The 9,631-nt window shown below is 49.6% G+C and overlaps 1 protein-coding gene across 1 annotated transcript in view; it reads left to right on the forward strand.

Moving 5' to 3' along the window:
* Nucleotides 1-9,631, forward strand: part of ATP6V0A4 (ATPase H+ transporting V0 subunit a4) — a 59,207-nt gene that overhangs the window by 46,437 nt on the left and 3,139 nt on the right. Inside the window, exons 15-18 of the mRNA XM_007952796.1 lie at nt 2,670-2,771; nt 3,219-3,347; nt 5,517-5,634; nt 6,096-6,267. Coding sequence (XP_007950987.1) covers nt 2,670-2,771; nt 3,219-3,347; nt 5,517-5,634; nt 6,096-6,267 — 521 coding nt within the window. The remainder of the gene's footprint in view (nt 1-2,669; nt 2,772-3,218; nt 3,348-5,516; nt 5,635-6,095; nt 6,268-9,631) is intronic.

Below are 9,631 nucleotides of genomic sequence, written 5' to 3' on the forward strand. Positions count from 1 at the left end.
AATGGACTCCAGGGCAGTGGGTGTGGTTTGGGCTTTGCTTCTGTGAAGATTGACAGCCTTGGAGACCCTGTGGGCAGTTCCACTCTGTCCTCTAGGGGCACTGTGGGTCAGAATCGACTCCATGGCCGTGGGTCCGGGTTCAGTTATGCATAGATCAACATGTATATGACCCGTCCATGGACAGTTGGCATTAAGTGAACGTATTCAGAAGATTCAGTTATTCGGCGGAGTCCCTGGGTGGTGCAAACAGTGAACGTGCTTGGCTGCCGATCCGAAGGCTGGAGGTCTGAGTCCCCCCAGAGGGCCTGGGAGGAAAGGCCTGGCAATCTGGTTCTGAAGGAACACCCTGAGGGCCCGGTGAGCACAGCTCTGCTCTGACATGGGGTCGCCGAGAGTCAGCATCAATTTGACAACTGCTCACTATTATTGTTGTTATTTTATCCAAAGCTTGAGTCTGAGTGAGTTACTTGGCTTTCCTGAATGAGTCTTCTCTCTCAGAGGAGGACTCACAGACGCTGTCGGCTGTGTCTGGCTCTGCCCTTCCTCTGGGATGGGGAGCAATGAACGTTGCCCCTTTATTTACATTCAGAAACGTTAGCATTGCCGGGCCCCCTCTCTGGTGTGAAGATGAATAATCTTGACGTGACTGGAAGTTGTCATCACCGCATTTTTGGTCGTGCGGGTGGAGCAGACCATGGACGTTAGTAAATGAAGTCCCCTCCCGACGGCAGAAGATGAGCACCCCCACACACACACCCCACGGGCCCGGGTCGTCGGACGTCAGGAGGGAAGGATGCCCTGCTGTATGCAAGCAGAGAAATGGCCGTGAGGGGCTGTCGTGTGCAGGCAGCCGGGCTTGGCACGTTCCGTGTGTTCCCGTGACACCCCCCCATTAGGAGGGCATGAGAGTGAGCAGACAGGTCGTTCCCACGTTTGTCGCGGTGAATCTTCTTACCGTCGGGTCATCATCATCTCCTAGCATTCACTGAGAGCTTGGTCAGGTGGATGAAGAAATGGGGGCATCATGAGACATCCTGCTCCCGGCACCGTTTCCACTCCTTTCCGTGCTCTGACTGGGCCTTCAGAGGCGACCCGGCTCTTCCCCCAACAGCAGCTCCGGGTAACTCCCGCAAACTGGCACCTACCTGTCGGCTGCCCTGGTGCTGCCGTAAACAGAGACACCTCAGGTGCATGGCTCTGACAAACGGGGGTTTATCCTCTCACGGTTTTGGCGGCTAGCTGTCTGAATTCAGAGCGCTGTCCCGCAACCTTGGGCTTCAGCTCTGCCTCTTGTTTCAGGCCCAGTGGAGCTGGAGGCGTCTTAACTCAGCTGCTGAGCCAAGGCCAGCAAGTAAAATGGCACTGTCCCAAGACCAGCAGCTCTTGGCCAAATGCAGGGTTCACATGGGCCAAAAAGCCAGAGACCTTCCTCAGAGATTCCCTGTATGTGCTGGAAGCAGGCCACACCCTCAAGGCAGCTACTTAGCTGCTCACAGAAGATTCCTCCACGGAGGTGATTATAAACTCAGCGTGGGTAATAACTACATCCCGCTGCTCAACCGCTCAGAACCACGGCCCAGTCAAGTTGACACACTACCTTAACTACCACACTACCTGTGGCTGTCCGGTTGATTCTGACTCATAGTGACCCTAATGACACAATTGTCCCATGGAGTCTCCAGACTGACACATCTTTCTCTTGTGGAGTGGCTGGTGGGTTTGGATACCAGACGAGCACTTAACCACTGTGTCACCAAACCTCCTTAAACTGGTAACTAACTCACTGCCATTGAGTGGGTCCCGACTCATAGTGATTCCTCCTTGGGTTGCCGAGGCGGTATCACTGTGGAAGTAGGTTGCCCCATCTTCCTTCCAAGGAGTGGCTGGTGGGTTTGAACCTCCAGCCTTCGGGTTAGCAGCCAAATGCCTTAAGCACTATGCCACCAGAGCTCCTAAACTGGTAAGTAGGAGTGTGTGAAAAAAGAGATGAGTGCCTGAGGGTGTGCAAGGAAGTACATATCAGGAGCCAAAACTACCTCCTCCTGGGGTTCAGCAGAGGCACGGAGACCAGTCCTCCTTCCAAAGGGAATCGTGAAGGAATTGTCACCTTCCGGGTGGGTATCCCAGAACCTGCCAGGTGACCCACCTGCAGGGAGGGTGTGGAAGTCAGGCAGGGTTGGTGAGCAACCACAGAGCGTGTGTGGTTATCTCATGCTGGATACAGAGAGTTACTGATGGAGCCAATGTTTTGTGACTTGAAGTGACCCAAGGACTTACTAGAGAGTGACCTCTGGAGTCATGGGACCTGCCAGGACCGGTGGAAGCTGCCCTTGGGACATAGTTACAGAAAAAGGGAAAAATAAAGTTGCCTTTATGATGGATCTCATGAGTTCTTTTCACTCAAAGGATGGTCTACATGTGGTGTGTTCCAAATATGGGCTTGGTTAGACAGCAAGGAACAAAGAAAGCAAGCTTCCAGGGTCCCCCTTGTGTGGACACCGCAGGACTGGAATCGCTCTATCTGCAAGAGGAATATTCCAGAAGGGAAGGTGAATGGGCACCTTCCACGGCACTGGCTTTCTGAACGAGGTGCTACTGAAATGACCCATGTTGTGCATTCTTAGCCCGTCACGGGAAAGTGACCACCTCTTACTGTTTTGCTCCTGCAGCGAGAAGTCCAGAGTTTCTTTGTTGTTATGGCTCTGATTTCCGTGCCCTGGATGCTTCTGATTAAGCCGTTCATTCTTAGAGCCAATCATCGGAAAGCCCAGGTAAGGACCAGTGTCTCTTCACTCGCTGGGGATAGGAAGGTGGGTTGTTGGCCATGGAAGTCTGGGGTTTAGAGACAAGCTGGACCTGAAGGAGAGCGGTGAAGCACCAAGCAGCTACCCTGCCCCAAGCATGCTTCCTTCTGCAGAGTTAGACTTCCCCACCAGGCCTTCTTATTTCCAGCCTACTGCTGTATTATGGGGAGCTCTGGTAGCGTAGTACCTAAGGCACTTGACTGCTAACCAGAAGGTTGGCGGTTTAAACCCACCAGCCATTCCTTGGAAGGAAGGTTGAGCAATTTACTTCTGTAGTGATTCCACCTTGGAAACCCAAGGAGGGGTTGCTAAGAGTCGGGTCTGACTTGATGACACATAACAATAACAACACAGAGTTGTAGTCATTCGAAGGATGAATTTAATGCTTTCTTCATCTCTTCCATTTGGTGACAGCTGCAGGCACCCATGGTCCAAGGAGACTCCACAGAGACTGTTGAGAATGACAGCTCCAACCACTCTGTCACTTCTGCTCAGAAGGTTTCTGGAGGTGCCCATGGAGGCCAAGATGAGCAGGAGGAGGAGGTATGTGGGACTGGACACCTGAGGAAGACTTCTGAGTTGGTCCAGATTCTAGAGGCGGGCCGGGGGGTGGAATTCAAAACACCGGACATCAGCAGGGTGTGAGCACCGACCTGGCAGATGGACGTGGGCAGCAGGTCAGGAACAGACTGCAGGTCCCGGCTGGGCCGCAGCCCTGTGATCGCTGAGTCCTGAGAGGGTGGAGGGGTCCCAGGGAGGCGGGGGAGCATCTGAGCAGGACAGAGCAACAGTGACTCACCGAGCCCTGGAAGAATTCTGAGGGCAACGGTGGTTCCCTGGCAGCATCCTCGCCTTCCGTGTCGGAGCTCCAGATTCGGTTCTGGGCCAGTTCACCTCACGGGCAGCCGCCACCCTGCCGTCAGTGGAACTTCCAGACGGACGAGGAAGACGGCCTGGTGAACTGCAGCCAGCAGAAGCCCCGTGGCTCACACAGTCCAGTTCCCAGCCGATCGTGAGGGTGGTGCGGGCCCAGACAGGGTTTGTGCTGTAGTGCGTGGGGTTGCTGTGAGTTGGGGACCGACACGATAGCAGCTCACCACCACATGAGAGGACTGTGATCTATTAGCCCAGGTGCTGCTGTGTCGATGAGTGTGGGACAAATGCCAGCCTCCAGCCAGTGCTGTGGAAGGTGCCCGTGTTACTGTGGGCTCCTGGCTCAGATCTGTACCCCTGGGAGTCTATTATTTATTCTGATCTCTGACCCCAGACAGCGAGAGCAGACCCCAGATGGAGCCCTAGACATTGCTGCACGTGCGGGTTGGTTATCCCCAGTCTCCGCCTGTGTGAGCTCACAGAGCCGCTAAAGCCTCTTAGTTCTCCGACCTCAGCCCCTGCCTGCTCTTCCCGACCTGGCTCACTTATCTCGTCGGTAGACCGTTGTCTCCTCACTCTTGAATGCTCGGATTGTTTTCTTTCCTCACCTGCCTCTGTCCCTTTCTGTCCAAGGGCAGCAACCACATCAGAAATACGTGGCACATTGTCCCAGGTGGGGGCAGTGGGCTGTTTTCATCCTTCACCCAGGCTGGTGACTTTAACCGGAGCCCACTGGGACTGGGTTCCCCGAGGGCCAGAGAGACACTTTGTGTAGTTCTACCCGTGGTGTTAATGGCTGTAAAAATTTATCTGCTTGAATTAGTGAACGATCAGTTAGAATTAGTGAAAAATCTGGGTCATGGGAGAGTTTCCCAACAACCTTTATCAAGGGTGACGAGTACACACTAGTGGCTGTCAATCAAGTCTGTGGGACCTCGCAGTCTCCCTTCCCTCAGATCTTCTGACCCATCAGTCCCGCCGTCGGTCCCGCCCTGTGGCGTACAACGGCCTGGTGGGTTCCCATCAAGCCTTCAGTTATCTGTCAGTCCATGTCTGCACTACCCTTTGTCTCTCATCTCCTCCGCGGATTGCTGTCCTTGTCGCAGCACTTCAGTTTGGTGCCTCCTTCCGTCTGTCTGCCAGCACACAGGGCTCCACCTGGACAGCAGAGCTGGCTTGACCCCACCCCCTCAGGCTCCTCTCCCCACCTCCCCTGAGCCCTTGGGTTTTTCCTGGGGGTTTTCCTTGTTGAATTGGGTGGCGTCTGTTTGTCTTTTCTCCACACCCCGTTCCTTCCCCTCTTGGCTCTAGTGACCCTGTGGCCACATGACTCCTCTTGCTTCTTTGACCTTTTCTGGTCCACCATCAGTTTCTTTTTTAATTTTCAAATGAAGATGTTTCCCAAGGGAAACAAAGAAAACCGTACGGAGCACTGTTCTGCTTTGCACACGTGGAGGTGCCATGAGTTGGAACTGACTCCAACAGCTAACAGCAACAACGGCAACGTTAATATTGGTTTCTCCCTGTTAGACTGTGAGGAGCCCAGGTGGCACGGTGGCTAAGTGCTCGGCTGCTAACCAAAAGGTTGCCAGTTCGAACTCACCAGCCACTTCACAGGAGAAGGGTGTGGCAGTCTGCTTCCGTAAAGGTTTACAGACTTGCAGACCCTATGGGCCAGTTCTCCTCTGTTCTTCAGGGTTTCTGTGAGTCAGAGTCAACTCAATAGCAGTGGGTTGGGTTTTTTGTTTTTGTTTTAGTTAAACTACAAAGGCATCTGTGCTTGGTTCGTAATGCCTTTGGTGTAGGAGGTACTTAATGAAAAAACATTTTCTCTTCCAGTTCAACTTTGGAGATGTCTTTGTCCACCAGGCCATCCACACCATCGAGTATTGCCTGGGCTGCATCTCAAACACGGCCTCCTACCTGCGCCTCTGGGCCCTGAGCTTGGCCCATGCCCGTGAGTAGGGGGCCTGCAGGGTCATGGTCAAGTCTCCAGGGGGATCTCAGGCAGTGCCTTTGTAGGGGAAGCTGTCTTTTCTGAGTTGTTTCTGGCAAGCTGGAGTCGAGGACGGGTCTTCTTTCTTAGGAAGAGGTGGCTTTCCCAGTCGGTCTGGCTGTGTGGCGGGGGGATGACTATCCTTTGCATTAGTTGTCTGTGGCTGCCGTGACAAATGACCCCAAACTTAGGATCTAGAGGCCTCTGTATTTCCTTGGTTCATGGACTCACACTACTCCAAGCTCGGCATCCCCCTTGTCTCCTACTCTGACCTTCGTGACTGCGTGACCCACCCTGATAACCCCCGTGGTCTCCACTCTCGGCCTTCTTGATCCCGTCTGCAGGCCCTGAGTCACAGCAGATTGTACTCTGGGTTTACCGGACGAGCCCTGGGTTGAGGATGTTCCTCTTGCCTCTTGCAGAACTCTCTGAGGTGCTCTGGACCATGGTCATGAACATTGGTCTTCGCCAGCATGGCTGGGGAGGACTCATTGGGGTCTTCATCATTTTCACCGTATTTGCTGTTCTGACGGTCGCCATTCTCCTTATCATGGAGGGCCTCTCAGCTTTCCTGCATGCCCTGCGGCTTCACTGGTAAGCAGGGCTGTGCCATGGGGAGGGAGGACAGCCCTGGGGCGTGGGCCAGGCTTGGGTCCTGACCAGCTGGGCCATGAACAGCTCACCTTTTGGTAGCTTTGGTTTAGTCATTTGTTGGTGTAATGTGAAAAGATGTAGCACACACATCCATCTACACAGGGCTAGTGGCTGCCCAGTAGTTAACGTCCATGGCAGTTCATCCCCTCCCTTTTCAGTGATAAACATTCACTTGTTGTCATTGGCTTAAGAATAAGTGACACATGGCTGGTAGGGTTGTTGCTGTTGTTCGTTGCCATGGAGTTGGTTCTGCATCATGCCACCCCCACATATGGAGAGATAACTACCTATAGGGTTTTGAAGGCTGGGACCTTGAAGAAGCGATCAACCATCCTTCTAAGCTGCACCTGGGTGAGTTCGAACCCCAGTCATTCGACTACTTGTGAAACACTGTCTGATATGTTACTGGAAAACTGAATAGCCCTGAAACATTGTCTGATGCAGTGCTGGAAGATGAGCCCCTCACGTTGGAGGGCACTCAAAATATAACTGGGAAAGGGCTGCCTCATCAGAGTAGAGACAACTGTAATGATATGGGTAAAGTAGAGCCTTTGGAACCTCTGTTTGCTGAAGTGGCATGACTCAATATGAGAAGAAACAATTGCAAACATCCATTAATAATTGGAACATGAAATGTATGAAGTATGAATCTTGGAAAATTGGAAGTTGTCAAAAATGAAATGGTCCAGGTCTGTCGTACTGTGGTGGCCTGTGTGTTGCTGTGATGTTGGGTGCCATGCCGTCAGAATTTCCAATACCAGCCGGGTGCCCATGGTGGACAGGTTTCAGTGGAGCTTCCAGACTAAGACAAGGCAGAGAGGCCTGGGGATCAACTTCTGAAAATGCACCAACGAAAGCCACACGTGTGACAACAGCTAGGAAAGGACATCCTGTCTGGGGTAGCAGAGGGTCAAGATCGATATCCTAGGCATTAGTGAGCTGAAATGGACTGGTTTTGGCCATTTTGAATCGGACAACCATATGATCTACTATGCCGGGAATGACAATTTGAAGAGAAATGGCATGGCATTCATCATCACAAAGGATGTTTCAAGATCTATCCTGCAGTACAGTGCTGTCAGTGATAGGATAATAGCCATATGCCTACAAGGAGGGCCAGTTCATACGACTGTTACTCAAATTTACGCACCAACCACCAAAGCCAAAGATGAGGAAATTGAAGAATTTTGCCAACTTCTGTAATCTGAAATTGACCAAACATGCAATCAAGATGTGCTGGTTATCACTGGTGATTGAAATGCAAAAGTTGGAAACAAAGAAAAATCACCAGTAGTTGGAAAATTTGTCCATGGAGATAGAAATAACAGCGGAGATCACATGATAGAATTTTGCAAGACCAACGATTTATTCATTGCAAATACCTTTTTCCAGCAACACAAATGGTGGCTATACACACGGACTTCGCCAGATGGAGTACACAGGAATTAGATTGACTACATCTGTGGCAAGAGGTGATAGAGAAGCTCAATATCTTCAGCCAAAACAAGGCCAGGAGCTGATTGTGGAACAGACCATCAACTGCTCATATGCAAGTTGAAGTTGAAGTTGAAGACAATTAAAAGAAATCCATGAGAGCCAAGATATGACCTTGATAACATCCCCCCTGAGTTTAGAGACCAATTAAAGATAGATATGATGCATTGGATACCAGTGACCAAAAACCAGAAGAATTGTGGGATGACATCAAGAACATCATCCATGAAGAAAGCAAAAGGTCATTAAAATGACAGGAAAGGAAGAAAAGACCAAAATGGATGTCAGAAGAGACTCTGAAACTTGCCCTTGAATGAAGAGTAGCTAAAGCAAATGGAAGAAATGACAAGATAAAAGAGCTGAACAGAAGACTTCAAAGAACAGCTTGAGAAAACAAAGTCAATTATTATAACAAAATGTGCAGGCATGGAGCTGGAAAGCCAAAAGTGAAGAACATGCTCAGCATTTCTCAAGCTGAAAGAAGTGAAGGAAAAATTTAAGCCTCGAGTTGCAATATTGAAAGATTCAATGGGCAGTATATTGAATGATGCAGGAAGCATCAAAAGAAGATGGAAAGAATACACAGAGACATTGACCCCAAAAGAATTGGTCGATGTTCATCCATTTCAGGAGGTAGCTTATGATCAAGAACCAATGATATTGAAGGAAGAAGTCAAAGCTACACTGAAGGAATTGGTGAAGAACAAGGCTCTAGGAATTGACGGGATACCCATTGAGATGTTTCAAGAAAGGGATCCCACGCTGAAGGCCCTCACTCAGTTATGCCAAGAGATTTGGAAGACAGCTACCTGGCCGACTGACTGGAAGAGATCCATATTTGTGCCCTTTCCAAAGAAAGGTGATCCCACAGAATGTGGAAATTACTGAACAGTATCATTAATATTGCACGCAAATAAGATCTTACTGAAGATAATTCAAAACTGATTGCAGCAGTATATTGACAGAGAACTTCCAGAAATGGAAGCTGGTTTCAGAAGAGGTTGTGGGACAAAGGATATCATTGCTGATGTCAGATTAATCTTGGCTGGAAGGAAAGAATACCAGAAAGATGTTTACTTGTGTTTTATTGACTATACAAAAGCATTTGATTGTGTGGATCATAACAAATTATGGATAACGTTGAAGAGAATGGGAATTCCAGAATGCTTAATTGTGCTCATGAGGAACTTGTACATAGACCAGGAGGCTGTCATTGAAACAAGGGGGCACTGGATGGTTTAAAATCAGGAAGGGAGTGCATTGGGATTGTATTCTTTCACCATACTTATTCAATTTGTATGCTGAGCAAATAATCAGAGAAGCTGGACTATATGAAGAAGAATGTGGCATCAGGATTGGAGGAAGACTCATTAACAACTTGTGTTATGCAGACAACACAACTTTGCTGAAAGTGAGGATGACTTGAAACACTTACTCATGAAGATTGAAGACTACAGTCTGCAGTATGGATTAGACCTCAATATAAAGAAAACAAAAACGCTCACAACAGGACCAATAAGCAGCATCACAATAAATGGAGAAAAGATTAAAGTTGTCAAAGATTTCATATTACTTGGATCTACAGTAAACACCAATGGAAGCAGTAGTCAAGATATCAGACATCGTATAGCATTAGGCAAATCTGCTGCAAGAGACCTTTCAGGTGCTGAAGAGCAAAGATGTCTCCTTGAAGACTAAGGTGCACCTGATGCAAACCATGGTATTTTCAATCCCCTCATATACATGTGAGAGCTGGATGATGAAAAAGGAAGACCGAAGAAGAGTTGATGCTTTTGAGTTGTGGTGCTGG

Source organism: Orycteropus afer, unplaced genomic scaffold (genome assembly GCF_000298275.1).
Source record: "Orycteropus afer afer isolate SDZICR_OR568_19922 unplaced genomic scaffold, OryAfe1.0 scaffold00358, whole genome shotgun sequence".
In the NCBI taxonomy this organism is placed as follows: Eukaryota; Metazoa; Chordata; class Mammalia; order Tubulidentata; family Orycteropodidae; genus Orycteropus; species Orycteropus afer.